Source organism: Sapajus apella, unplaced genomic scaffold (assembly GCF_009761245.1).
Source record: "Sapajus apella isolate SASKATOON/1434 unplaced genomic scaffold, GSC_monkey_1.0 scaffold25, whole genome shotgun sequence".
Lineage (NCBI taxonomy): Eukaryota > Metazoa > Chordata > Mammalia > Primates > Cebidae > Sapajus > Sapajus apella.
In genome coordinates, this window is record NW_022436965.1 from 13301807 (window position 1) to 13315336 (window position 13530).

Sequence of the window (13530 nt, forward strand, 5' to 3'; positions counted from 1 at the left end):
GTCACCAAAAATTGGGTGGGCACTTCTTTCACGTCTAAGCTATTGCCAAGTCTTATTTTTCATCCTGATGAATTCCAGATTTTCTTTCTTAGCGTTATTGCTCTGGTGCCTTGTTTACTGCCTCATTTACTGGTCACCCGATTCTATCCCTGGTACCGCTATGGCTTTTTAGTTTTCAGCTTCGTTCTGCAAATATGCATATATGTCCCATAATATGATTAGACTATGATGTCCCTTTTAGTCAATAAAGATAGTTATTTAATTCTGTTTTGTTTTGACTTCTAACATTTGGCTTCTAATGTATCCCCAGACCTTCCCTTTCCAAAAAGAGGTAGCTAGAAATAGATGTAATAATGACTAAGGTCAATATTTTGGAATTCCATTCAGCATTGCTTTCCTCCCAACCACTCATCATTCTCTATGATTTCTAACTTTCTCTCTTAATGTTAATGTATTCTTTCCGAGTTTTAAATGTTTCATCATAGTGGCTTGGATTTTTTCCAATCCCATGATTATCTCTCTATTAAAACCTTAATACAAAAAAGAAATAAAAAAAAAAACCCAGACTGCTCATTACTTTGATTTGTAGCAAAGAGAGAATGGAACATTACCGCTAGAGTGTTTCGAGAAACCATATTTACATTTGCATCAGCTCAATTTAGGTGCCTGATTAGGTGCGTGTTATGATGAAGATGCACTTACCAGTCAAAAGGAGGTGGCATGGTCTAGAGTAATGAGCAGGAGACTTAAAGTCAGGAGCCCCAAGTGCTATTTCTGGCTGTGACTGGCTACCTCTCCGACCTTGAACAAGTGCATTTCACATGCCTTAGACCCTAGGAGCCCACTGTAGGGCTGCTGTGGAAGGTTGGTCTCTAAGTATTTATTGCAGTGGGAGCTATGGAATAGAGGAGAGACGGGGAGCCTGGAAGTCACACATGGAACGAAAGACAGGACCTCTGTTCTTCTAGCTCTTACCATGAGCCTATTAAGAGATAGGTCTGAGAAGTAGGCTAATTGATCAGATCTTGTTTTGACAGTGCTCGAAGACATGCTGAGAGGTTGGTCAATGGTCAGTTTACAAGATTGTCAAAAATTGGGTGAGATGTCCAAGCCCATCCTGTTATTTAGGAGGGTCTAACCAGAGCGCATATTGTCTCTGTTCTCTTAGTGGTGTATCCTGAGACTATGCTGTCATCCCTGGGACAAAGAAGCCAGCAGTCACTGGCCACTGGAGGACATGCCTAAGAAAGGCCTGCTCAGTGAGCCATCCTTAACTTTGGAAGCAAGGGCTTGACCTACAGTAACGCTAATGTATTCTGGAAACCATCTTGTTCCCTCTGGTAGCCCACAAGGCCAGTAAAAGTGTGCCCCAGAGAAGATCCAAGTATTCCTTCAATTAAGTTTCCCTCCCAGCAAAGAGCTAGATTGACGGGTAAGGGTTAACATGCTTTAAAAAGGAAAGCAAGAGAACAGTGTTCCCCATTCTAATATAGGCTGTTGAAGGCTAGGCCCTCAGCACATTATAGCAAAAAAGCCTCTATGATTCTCATCTCATTATCCGTCCTGCATAGGCTAATTTTTAGAGGACAACCTACTAATAATAGGCAGTATTTATTAAGCACTATCCTAAGTGCCTACATCAACTACCTCCTTTAATTTTCATATTAATCCATTAGGTAGGCACTATTACTGTCCCCACTTTACAAATACGAAAATTGAGAAACAAGAAAATTATGTAATTTGCCTGATAATATACAGGTAGAAAGTTGCAGCTCCAGGATTAGAACCCAGGTCACCTGGCCCCAGGACCTTCATTCTTAAGCACCTATGTCTGTATAAATACAAATTTATAATGAAGGCAGCAGCAATCTCTGGAGGTCCATGATTAGACAGACTGCAGCTATTCTAGAATGACTAGTCATCTCAAAGTGAGAGCACACTCTAACATCCTGATAAGAACAGGTGGAATTTGTACTTTAATATTAGAACTTTATTGTGCAATGGTTTTGATCTGTTCAACAGGTAGAAGAGAAGAAAAGTCTCTTTCCTATTATGCAAGAAACCTTCAAGTGTTTCTGCACTAAATATTCTGGCCCCCTTGAATAATAGTTTTATTCTTCTCTACCACAGTGCATCCTCTTAAATTGAAGACACCTGTGGCTACTATCTGATTTCTATGCCCCAAAAGTTTCCTTAAAGGGTGAAACAGAACATTAATTCTGTTTGAGACCCAATATTTCCTCTTCAAAGCATTTCTGATATTCTCTGTTTTTTCTTCCTCCTTCAGCTCTTCTGGATAATAGGAGAGGAATTTGGGGATGACTCTCGATGTATGTTTTAGCAGTTTTCTTTGACCTGCTTTAGTCAACACCAGCAAGGTCCAAAATTTGCCAGAGGAAATTGCCACTAGATACAAAATGAGGAGGGATAAAAATGAATTCCCACTGGGATAATGTAGAGGCCCACAAGTGCTCATGAAGCCACCATTTTGCTTCATAACCAAAGGCAAAACTCTAGGAATGCTTCTGAAGCAGCAGTGTGTGACCATCCTCTCTCTGCCCCACCATAGGGTCACAAATCAGAATACTACACTCCTGTCAGAATGACGGGTTACTGTTTCCTCAAGTACAGGTTCATGTGCAATAGCTGACCCCAGAGAAACAGAATGGCACAGTGTAAGAGCTTGTCACATTAAATGATCAGAAAACCATTACCAACTGATAGAACAGTTGATGGTGCAGAAATGATTACAGGCACCCCCCCCGCAGGCCAGCTCAGAGCTGCAGCCCAGGCGCTAAGTGGCTACCAGGCTGTCCAGAAAACTCTCCTGAAGGAGATAGAAGTTGAGCGCTTGTTCCCTCTACTTCCTACAGCTCCTTGAAGTGGAGAATGGTGTTAGGACTCCCCGCCTGACTTCAATTCCAATACACTTTTAAAAAATTATTTTTGGCAATAACAGTGCTTCTGTGAGATTTGGGATAAACGAAAACGTCTAAGGTAAATTAAATCTTATTTTACCGGACTGGAGGCCTTCTCTGTTAAGTACATTCTAGAGTGGATTTTCTGATTTTTTTGAAAGATTGAAAAATAATCTTTAATAAAGAGAAGGTCACTCTGAATTTGCCATCTAGAAAGTGTAGGGAGGCATCATTGAGATTCTTAGGTATTTACTGACAGCTGAGTTAATCCTCTACTGTGTTCTTCTTTTACTTATCTGCTTTTACCTGCTCAGGTGTAAACTCAACCCCTCCCAGCCTGAGTTGGTGCTCTCTGCTTTGGTGACACTGTGTGAATTTCTGCTGTGGTCCTTGGAAGATGGCAAGGGCCAGAGTCAGCAAATCAGGGAGTGTGAACTGCAATCTCTTCCAGGACCACATTGCATCTAAGCACAGTGTGAGACAAGTGGCCTGAAAGGAGAGCTGGGCAGGCCATTCCTAAGAGTGGGACTTTGTTTCTATGAATCTCTGCATCCACAAAGTACCAGTCCCTCAAATATCTCTGACCTTGCTCCTTTGCCTGTACCCAAATATGGGAATTTTGAAGCAGGTGAATGGCCTCTATAAATGGCTATTTTGTTACCATTTGGGAATCTTCTGATGCTGTACTGGATACTCTTAAAATCATACTCCTGAGACCCTTTACTAAACAGGTTGCATCGTTACTGCAGATGTTAAAAAAGAACTCCCAGAAAAAAAAGACAATGTCTCTAAGTATATTTTCAGAACTCAGACTCTGCAATCTGACTACTTGGAAGCTAATCCTGGCTCCACTATTTACTAGCTTTGTGCCTTCGGCAAGTTGCTTAACTTCTTTGGGCCTCAATTTCCACATCTCTAAAATGAGGAGAATAACTGTTCTTCCAACATAGGGTTGGAGCTACTTTATATAAGACATTCAAGGTGCTAGATCCAGCAAGAGGTCCAAAAACATTAGCGTGTTCATATGACCAGAAATGCATGCGCCAAAATGTTCACAGGAAACTTTATATGCCAAAAGAATGCATGGTTTTGTGTTTTTGTTTCTCTTTGTGCTTTTTTATGTTTTTTCTATTTGTTTTGGTTTTGCATTTAATTTTTTTTTTTTTTTTTGAGATGAAGTCTTGCTCTTCTCCCCCAGGCTGGCGTGCAATGGTGCAATCCCGGTTTACTACAACCTCCGCCTCCCACATTCAAGCGATTCTCCTGCCTCAGCTTTCTGAGTAGCTAGGATTACAGGCGTCCACTACCAGCCTGGCTATTTTTTTTGTATTTTTAGTAGAGATGGAGTTTCACCATGCTGGCCAGGCTGGTCTCAAACTCCTGGCCTCAGGTGATCCGCCTGCCTCGGCCTCCCAAAGTGCTGGGATTGTAGATGTGAGCCACCACGCCCAGTCAAAAATAAATATCTTTGAACAAAGACAAAAATATCAGCAAAGCTCCCAGAATTATCTAAGGATGCAGGTAAGGGGAGAAATGACAAGGGGGCAAATGGACAGAGGGATGGAGGGAGGTTTGAGTTCAGGGGTGCACTGTGGGAGCCCTGGGGCTTGCTGGGTCACTCAAGGTGAGCACGTGGAGAAGCACTCTATTTTTGAAGTGCTGGTCCAGCAGCCAGGAATATGTGTCTGGCTTATTCCACCTGATGATGGATTAGGCAAGTCTCAGGAGTCTGACTTTCAGCTCTGATGCTTCTGGGGACGGGCCTAAAGGGCCTAACCCCTTTTCCACACAAGGCCTGAGGAGCCTAGGGTGTTGACAAGGGTAAGGGCAGGTTTGTTCCTGATCCTGCAGGGCTCCCCAGACCTCTAAGGCAGGAGCTGGAGCTGCCCTTCCTTTGTCTGTATGTCTAAGTAATTATAACTCATGAAATTATCTAACCCATTAGTTAAAACCTGGCCCCAGTATTTGACTCTGACCTCCTACAGCACCCTGGGCCACACACTGTCTCCATGCTGCCTGATTTGTCCTCAATTTATAAGCAGCACAACCTATAAATAGAAGCCCTTTTGCTAAGTTCCCCAGGAGGCATCATCAGGTTTTCCAGCTTGTATGTGTTTTCTTCTTTCTTTTTTTAAAAGTCAACATGGTAGGCTTATTTTCCCTGCCTAGTATTCCTCCAGCTTTCACCTCCAGTTCATTTTAAGGGCATTCCAGCCCGTTTAGGGGTTTGGGTTGGCACACCAGCAGGGGCTGGCTGCACAGGTTGGGTTCTTAGGGAAGCCTCTGTCTTGGTGGAGGTCCCCACTTACCTATAGATCCTGTACCTGGTGGTGAAACCCTGGCGGTACCGCTCCATGAAGTCAGCATACTCCTGAGCGCGGTGGAAGGGGCCCCGGTCTGTAAGCAGCCAGTCCAGGGGGTGCTGGCCAGCCGCAGAGGCATGCTGCTCGGGGCCCACTGCAGCCGCCGTGGCTGAGACAGCCAACACCCAGCCAGGCAGGCCCAGTGCCAGCAGAGCTGTCCATGGGGCCGCCGCCGGCCGAAGCCCTCTAAAGCGAGTGCCACACTGCCACCTCATGCTTCTCCCGGGCGGTTGGTTTCTTCATTCTCTCGCCACACTCTCCCGCTCCGTGCTGCTCCTCCAGGGTTCAGAGCTAGAAAAGTACAAAAGGTGATGTCATTTGGGCACCCTGGTCTTTCCCCATTGGCCCGTGAGTATCGCACATAATTGGGTTGGGCCCATTCTAGAAATCATTTATCCTAGTCACATAACGTTCTAGGCATTTCGCAAAGTGCTTGAGGTACATCGTTTCATTTAATCCTTAAACCTGGGAGGAAACACTATTGTCATCATTTCACAGATGAGAAGATGAGGCTTAGAGAGAAAGTTAAGTAAGTTGCATAAGTTCACACCGCTCTTAAGTGATAAAACCAGAGTTTGAACTCAGGGGATCTGACTCAACCTTTATGTTATGTTGCGTCCCTGTGTCCTACCTTGAACCACCCAACACTATCCAATTCTGTCTTCCTCTTCCAAAAATGCTTGATCTGTTCCTTGCAGTTGCCTCAGACTGTGGCCTGCCTCTTGAATTTTGATGTAAGGTGAGAAGCAACCCTATTTTTCAGATGGAGAATTGTGAGGTAGAAAAGTGCTGAAGTTCCATTGCTGTTGTGAAGCTGAGGGAATGTGGGCAATCACGTCCTTCTCTGGGTTACATGTATAGATAGGCTTGAAGAGTTAATGTCTAAGACCTCTTCCAGGCTTGAACATCCAACCTGCTCTTTTACTGAAGGTCATGTGGGATGGAATTGGAATGAGGAACTCAGATATTGCATATGGCGTCATCAGAGCAGATCATGCACTCAAGGATATCGATCATGTTCTCACCTCCCCATGCAGCTTGGGAGCACCACGAGAGCAGAGCTGAGCAATAACTGCTATATCCTTCTATACAAGCTCCTGAGAGCAGACCTTCACACACCCTTCTTGAAGGAATGAATGAGTATCTGCCCTGCCCTCTCTAGGTTGGAGGGAGGATGCCAAGAAAGTAGTAAGATTCTGGCCTTCAGAATTCCTGGCTGCCTTGTGACTCATCATAGGTCTCTGATTTCCAGTGCCTACTCTTTGGTCTGAGAATAGTGAGTCACCTTTATAAACTCTGGGCAGATGCACGGGACCATTCGGTACTGTGGGGCTTCTTGGAACTGTGACCATTTCCTCAGTCTTTAATTCCCAGCACATGCTGTCAGAATCTGCCCATCTCGCCTTGTCAGCACCACTTCAGCGTGTGCCAGAATGACATCCTACCCCCAGCAACTGTAGTTCATAGCTTAAGAATGTTCTCTGACTGCCAAAGCCCAGAGACAGGCTCCCTGGGGATGAGGCAAGGGCTGTTAATTCCCTGGCAATTCCAGACTCTGGTAAAGGCAGGTAATGTGGACTTCAGCAGGTAATGTGGACTTGATTTACACCCCCTGCCAGAGTCCCCCAGGGAACTCTGGGCTGGCTCCAGTTCACCAAACCACCTGACCTCTGTCGGATCAGTGTGAATCCCAAGGGAGCTGCACAGAGGCTGGAAACAAACATTAATTCTGGAACTCTCCCAGCCTAAAGGTTGGCCTAAGTCTGAGAGATCCATTCCTCACCAGTCATACAGGATGCTTTCAGAAGAGTGGCAATCCCTGCTGAGAAGGATGGAGGACACAGAATGAGCGGCTGGACATTCAGCGTCATTCCTTCACTCCAGCGCATGGGGACTGACCACCTCCCATGTGCCGGGCAGCTCTTAGAAGTTCCCATAGTTCTCACAGAAAGTATGTTAAATAGCCATTATTAGCATGTTTATATTTTATTAGGACCCAGAAGAGTTAAGAAACTGCAGAGGTAGAATATGAGCCTAGATCTGGCTCCATATCCAGACCTTGCTAAAGAATACAGTACAGCCTCAGGAACTAAAGCAGGTGGTGAGACAGACCCTTGCTTAATGAACTAGGGAGGAGGGGCTGAGAGAAGAATAATGAGACAGCTCCTGCCCTGCCAGATCTTCAAACACGATAAAATCCCAATAATTAAAACAGGTGATACTGGCACACAAATTGGACAGCAGATCAATGAAATGGAATAGATAGCTCAGAAATAAATCTTTTTATATATTAGAACTTAGCATATGAAAAAGAACATAAGCGGTCGGGCGCGGTGGCTCACGCCTATAATCCCAGCACTTTGGGAGGCCGAGACGGGTGGATCATGTGATCAAGAGATCGAGACCATCCTGATCAACATGGTGAAAGTCTCTACTAAAAATACAAAAATTAGCTGGGCATGGTGGCGCCTGCCTGTAGTCCCAGCTACTCGGGAGGCTGAGGCAGGAGAATTGCTTGAACCCAAGAGACAGAGGTTGTGGTGAGCCGAGATTGTGCCATTGCACTCCAGCCTGGGTAACAAGAGCAAAACTCCGTCTCAAAAAAGAAAAAAAGAAAAAGAACATCAGAGACCAATTGCATGGGGGATGGAGTATTTTATACCTAATATTGGAAAAGTAGTTCCATTTGGAATAAAAAGTTAAATGTAAAAAATAAAATCATAGGAAGAAGGAAAATCCCCAAGTGTTTTATAATAAGCAGGCATTACCAGGGGAAAAAAAAAAAAAGAAAAACTCATTTGAAACTAAAAAGAGAAATCAGCCTTGTACATAGAGGGTGTAGGCATTTTTTATATGGATGCAATCTGATGAGGATGCCCAAAATATTTCTCATGTAATCATTCACATATTCATTTATTGAAGAAACATAAATTGAGGGCTCCTAAGTGCCAGACACTCTGCTAAGCATTGACAATACAAAAGCAAGTGCTCATTACATTACCTGAAACTCTAACATTAGCGATTAATCCCTTTGATAAAATATTGTTCTGTTTTGTTTACAGGCTTATTGACAAAGGGGAGGAAGAAATGTTCATTTTGGAGACTGCAGCTACCTGATACTGGAGGCCGAGGAAGCCAACACAGCAAAGTGGATATGCAAGGACATGGCTAAGAAGACACTGGAACGCAGGATTCCCAAATGACCAAGATCCCCACACCCTTCTGTGCATGCCCTATATGATCCCTTCCTCTTGAGTATGGGCAGGACCTGTGAGTATGATGGGATGTCACTGCCTTGATCGGGTTGCTAATCAGTTGACTTTGAGTGAAGATCTGATGAATGTACAATGCATTGAAAGTCCAGATGGCAGATAATATTTTAGACCCCGGTGGTGGCAATGAGGACAAAGATTTCTGAATAACCTTGAGCAATACCCTGGATGGGCCTGACCTACTCAGGTGAGCCTTTAGAAGAAAAGTGAGGTGTCAAAGAGACAAGCTTCTGCTGATCTGGGTGACAGCAAACAGCCATATGGTGAACTGCTTATGGGGGCCAAATGGCTGTGAAATATAGATGGGCTCTGGAAGCTGAGAGCAATTGCTAGCCAACAGCTAGCAAGAAAATGGGAACCTCAGTCATATGACATTAAGAAAACAAATTCTGCCAGTAACCATGTGAGCCTGGAAGAGGACCCAGAGCCTTGGAAAAGGACTGCATCCCTGGCTAGCACCTGGATTTCAGTCTGTTTAGACCCCGAGCAGAGGACACAGTTAACCTGTCCCACAGAAACTGTGAGATAATGCTTTTGTACTGTTTTATGCAGTTAAGTTTGTGGTATTTTGTTGCACAGTAATGTAAAAATAATGCAGACACATAAAAGATAACTAGCCTTTCCCATTATGAATAAGGCCTGGCCCAGTGAGGGTTCTTCACACTCCCTGAAGACCAGCTGTTACGCACCGTGTGAGAAGAAGCCAGCATGGCGGTTTCTTGAGCAGAATGAGACTGATCATCTCCCCTAACTCGGCTGAGTCACATCACACCCTGTCTACCTATTTTATGGACCCCTTCAGGTCAGAGACCATAATTGGTTTTCAAAAATATCTGATGAGTCAATTCCATGCATTTCATCGTGGGGTCATTGTGAGCTACTGACAATATGTGTCCTTCACCCCTTGGTGTGTTGACCTCCTGTGTTGCAATAATAGTGGTGCAGTCACCACCTCACCTAGCAGGCAAGGGTTTTCTGAGGACAGGTGAGAGCACACGTGAAAAAGCTGTGTGCTCCTTGAAAGAAGAGAGCTATATTAAGTCAACGTGTGCTTCTTGTCATTCTTTGTTTGTAATTACGCTTTTTCAGAACTCACAATGTGCTAGAACCTGCCTGGTTATAGGAGTATCAGCTTTAGAATCAAATGGTTTTGATTGCCGGGCCAAGTCTGCTGAGCACAGCAAGAATGCCTGAATTCAGTGCTGATGCTCCTCTCAAAAACCTGGCCTGGGAATCATATGGTTTCCGCTTCACTGGTTTTTCTCAGGATCTGAAGACATTTGGACTAAAAAAAATCTCTTTTTAAGAAAGAGAACTTTTAAACAGGTTTCAAAACTTGCTTTAAAAGAAAATCCCTAGAACATGTTCCTTCAGTTTTTAAAAAAGGACAAAATAGTTGCTGCATTGACAGTTGTGTTAAAATCAGGCTTTGTAAGGGGAACAGCTTTTGGCCATTTCTTATTTATGCTCCACAAATAATACCACCGGAAATTCTACAGCAGCAACCTGTCAAGCACATTTTAACTGTGTAAATCCTTACAACTTCTGGTGGAACTTCTAATCAGTGGCAAAAGAAAACAGTTAGTACCTTCCCCATTGTGCTTCAGTTTTTCCTTCTTGTCCTGAAACTAACTACCCAAGTAAGCCTCCATGTGATATGTCAGTGCATTAAAATAATGGCTAAGCAAGCTCCTTCATGAAGAGAATTATAAATTTACTTGTGACAGCCAAATCATTTCACTTCTTTAGACTACACTTACTTAAGACAGTTTTACATCTAAAGAAATAATAATTAACTTTGCACCGAAGATTCAGGTAAGCCAAGTCATGGATTTTCCTTTGTTGACTGCATCAGCTCAAATCTGTTCTTTAAGCTGTGGATTAAATGGGTCACAGTTTTGTCAATGGAAAAAATCGTGTGTAGATGAAGTCACATGAGAAGTAAGCAGTGCCGTCTTCAAATGGTAGCACTTACAGAAATTATGTCTCTACCCCTATCAGATTATTACCCAGCTGAGGACTTTTTTGGAATTGTTTTGCATCCTCCTGTTGTTTTTAATATCCATTTATGCTAGGTATGTCAAAAGATGAAGCACTCAGGATTTGAGGAATTAGCTGCTGGTGTACCAGGTCTTGGCAAGTGAGACAGAGATTTCTTCATTGAAAATTATTGCAAAGGAGGGGTTGTGTCTTGGACAGTTAAGGACATGGCAAAGCTATGGTTATAGACTTGGAGAAACAGTAAAATAGGTGTGAGAGTAATATTGTTCATGTTAATTGTCATTAATAAATGCCAATATAAATCACTTCATATTTGTGAAGTAGTTACTGTTTATGAAGCACAAACAATAAAATCATGCTTTTTAACACATGAGAATGCTGAGGCTAGAAACAGATAAGTAAATTGCACAAGGGCACAGATTTCAGTGGCAGATTGAGGTCTATCTACCCTAGATCCCATAGTATTTACACCTCACAGCGTCGGTTAGATGGCTTACAGCTATTTAAAAAATAAAATAAAAGGGAGGTTTTGACACTTACAAGTTGGCTCTCTCAGGCAGTCACTACCCTCTGGGAGCTTCACTGTATCATCAGTAAAATGATTTAGGGGGTCAGATGATCCCATCTGCTGCTGCAATTCCATAATTCTATGCAAATATAAGGGGCACATATGTAAGGGGAGAGGCATTATGATTTTAGCCTTTGGAAGGAAGCTCTGTGATTCAGAAAGGAACTGAGACATAAGAGAAGCAGGGTATAAAGCACAAATTTTTGCCTGCTGGAGCAGTGACATTTCATAAAGTGATTAGGCAGTGACATTAGATGAGTTTTCAAGCCATTTAAGTGGTTAATTGGCCAACTCTGTTGAAGAGATGTTTCCTTGAATAAATCTGAAGGTGTCAGTGGTTAAAAACAAATCACAGGAAGTGTTTTTTTTTTTGTCATCTGCAATATCTTGATGCAAAACCTCCTGTTTTTACAAGAAAGGGAGGGTAGATGGGAGAGATGACAGGACATTCTTAAAACCAAGGGTGGATGTTAGGGTGCTATCAGCTCAGATCAATGACTTTTATTTTTCCCTCTTCTTGCAATAATCTGTCAGCCTCAACTTAGACTAAGCATGGTGCTTTTGCCTTGATAATGTGTTCCTGGTTTCACTTTGTAGAGCCTCATCAGCTCCCATCATTCTAGCATTTGAACCCAGGTAGGGGTGACACATCTTGCCACTGGCCTCCCCAGGCTCCATGACTAGACTTTCAGCATCACCGTCAGGACTGGCATGGAACTGGCAAGCTACAGGTGATGCATTTCCCCACTGCTGGTTAGGAATGACTTAAAATTGGTGAGGGTATGGATATCCTCACTGTGCAGAATCAGGTTAATAATATTATAATTATTTATGCAAAGGTAAGAGCTAATCATAATTACTGTTTACTAAATATTCTTACATTAATTTAAGACCTTTAAGAGAAGAGGTTGAGGGAGTCAAAGAGATTCTCTGGAGATCACTCCACAGTAAAACAGAAGTAAAACTTAGCTATTCTGACTCCAAGACCTATAACTCGGCTCTCCTTAGCCTCACTCACCTCTGTTCATCAAACAGTCAATCAATTATTAAGTAATGTCTATGCACAAGGACTGTCCCAAGGGATGGGAGTAAATCTCATGAAAAAGACGGACCCAGCCTTTGCCTTCATAGGGCAAGAACAAAACATAGGACTCGAGGATCCTGTAATGAGCTTAAAAGATACACAGACACACATAAACACACACACATACACACAGCACTCACACACATGCACAGCTTTAGTGACATTAGACCTAGCAGGCTCCCTCCTCTCAGGCCCCAAATTTATAGGTTTCTTTGTGTGATAACCAGCCCTTCACTTGTCAAGGACAGATTCATCTGTCAGTTGCTGAGGCTTCATACTTGCCTGCCAGGTGTCCTTGGTGCTTTCCTTGGTGAGACAAACTAACTGACAGGCTTGCCCAGAGCCCTGAGCAATAAAGCCAAGGGCTGAATGTGCAGACCAGAGAGACCCTTCTATTCCAGAGCCTCCCTTCACATCAGAGGGATCTCTAGCAAATAGAAAGATGGCACTGCTGATCAAATAGAACTGCTACATAAAAAGTTGTTCATCTCAAAGCCTTTAAAACTTCATCTCCAGCCAGGCATGGTGGCTCACGCCTGTAATCCCAGCACTTTTGGAGGCCAAGGTGGGTAGATCATTTGAGGTCAGGAGTTCAAGACCAACCTCGCCAACATAGCAAAATCCTGTCCCCACTCTAAAAATACAAAAATTAGCTGGGCAGTAGTGGCGTGTGTCTGTAATCCCAGTTACTTAGGAGGCTGAGGCAGGAGAATCCTTTGAGCCTGAGAGACGGAGGTTGTGGTGAGCCGAGATCAGGCCATAGCATTCCAGTCTGGGTGAGAGAGTGAGACATTGCCTCAAAAAAAAAAAAAATTCATATCCATGCAGATCAACATTCCTCAAAACCATTTCCATCCTCCTCCATCATTAAGGAACCCCGGCCACTCCTTGTGGCCCTGAGAAGCAGGCTGCCTTCCACTTCTAGTCACTGAGTTCCCCTGATCAGCTGTTCCAAAGAGGAGTGGTTATAAGAACAGGCTGCAGATCCTGGCTGCCTACCTTCCTAGGTTGGCTCCAACACTTTGGCCTCAGGTGCCTCATCTGTTTTGTTACTGCTGTTTGTGTGTTTGTTTGCTTTTAAGATAACAATAATAGTACTACTCCATAGGATTGTGAAGATGAAAAGAGTTAATATTTGTAAAGCCTTTAAAAGGTGTCTGGCCCATGGTGAGTGCTGTGTGTTCACCATTATTTTTTCCATTGCCCCAGCAGAGGTTATTAGCATTAAAGAGTCCGAAAAGTGTTCATAGGCCCTTCCTCATCCAATCTTAGTTTCTGTTTGTTTGTTTTGTTGTTGTTTACGGGTGAGAAAAATGAAGACTGA

The 13530-nt window shown here is 43.4% G+C and overlaps 1 protein-coding gene across 3 annotated transcripts in view; it reads right to left on the minus strand.

Annotated features, from left to right (window-relative positions):
* BRINP2 (BMP/retinoic acid inducible neural specific 2) overlaps nucleotides 1–13530 on the minus strand; it is a 110704-nt gene that overhangs the window by 46062 nt on the left and 51112 nt on the right. For all 3 annotated transcript variants that reach the window (XM_032291318.1, XM_032291315.1, XM_032291316.1), the window contains exon 2: nucleotides 5228–5572. In XM_032291318.1, coding sequence (XP_032147209.1) covers nucleotides 5228–5496 — 269 coding nt within the window. In that variant the 5' untranslated portion in view covers nucleotides 5497–5572. The remainder of the gene's footprint in view (nucleotides 1–5227; nucleotides 5573–13530) is intronic.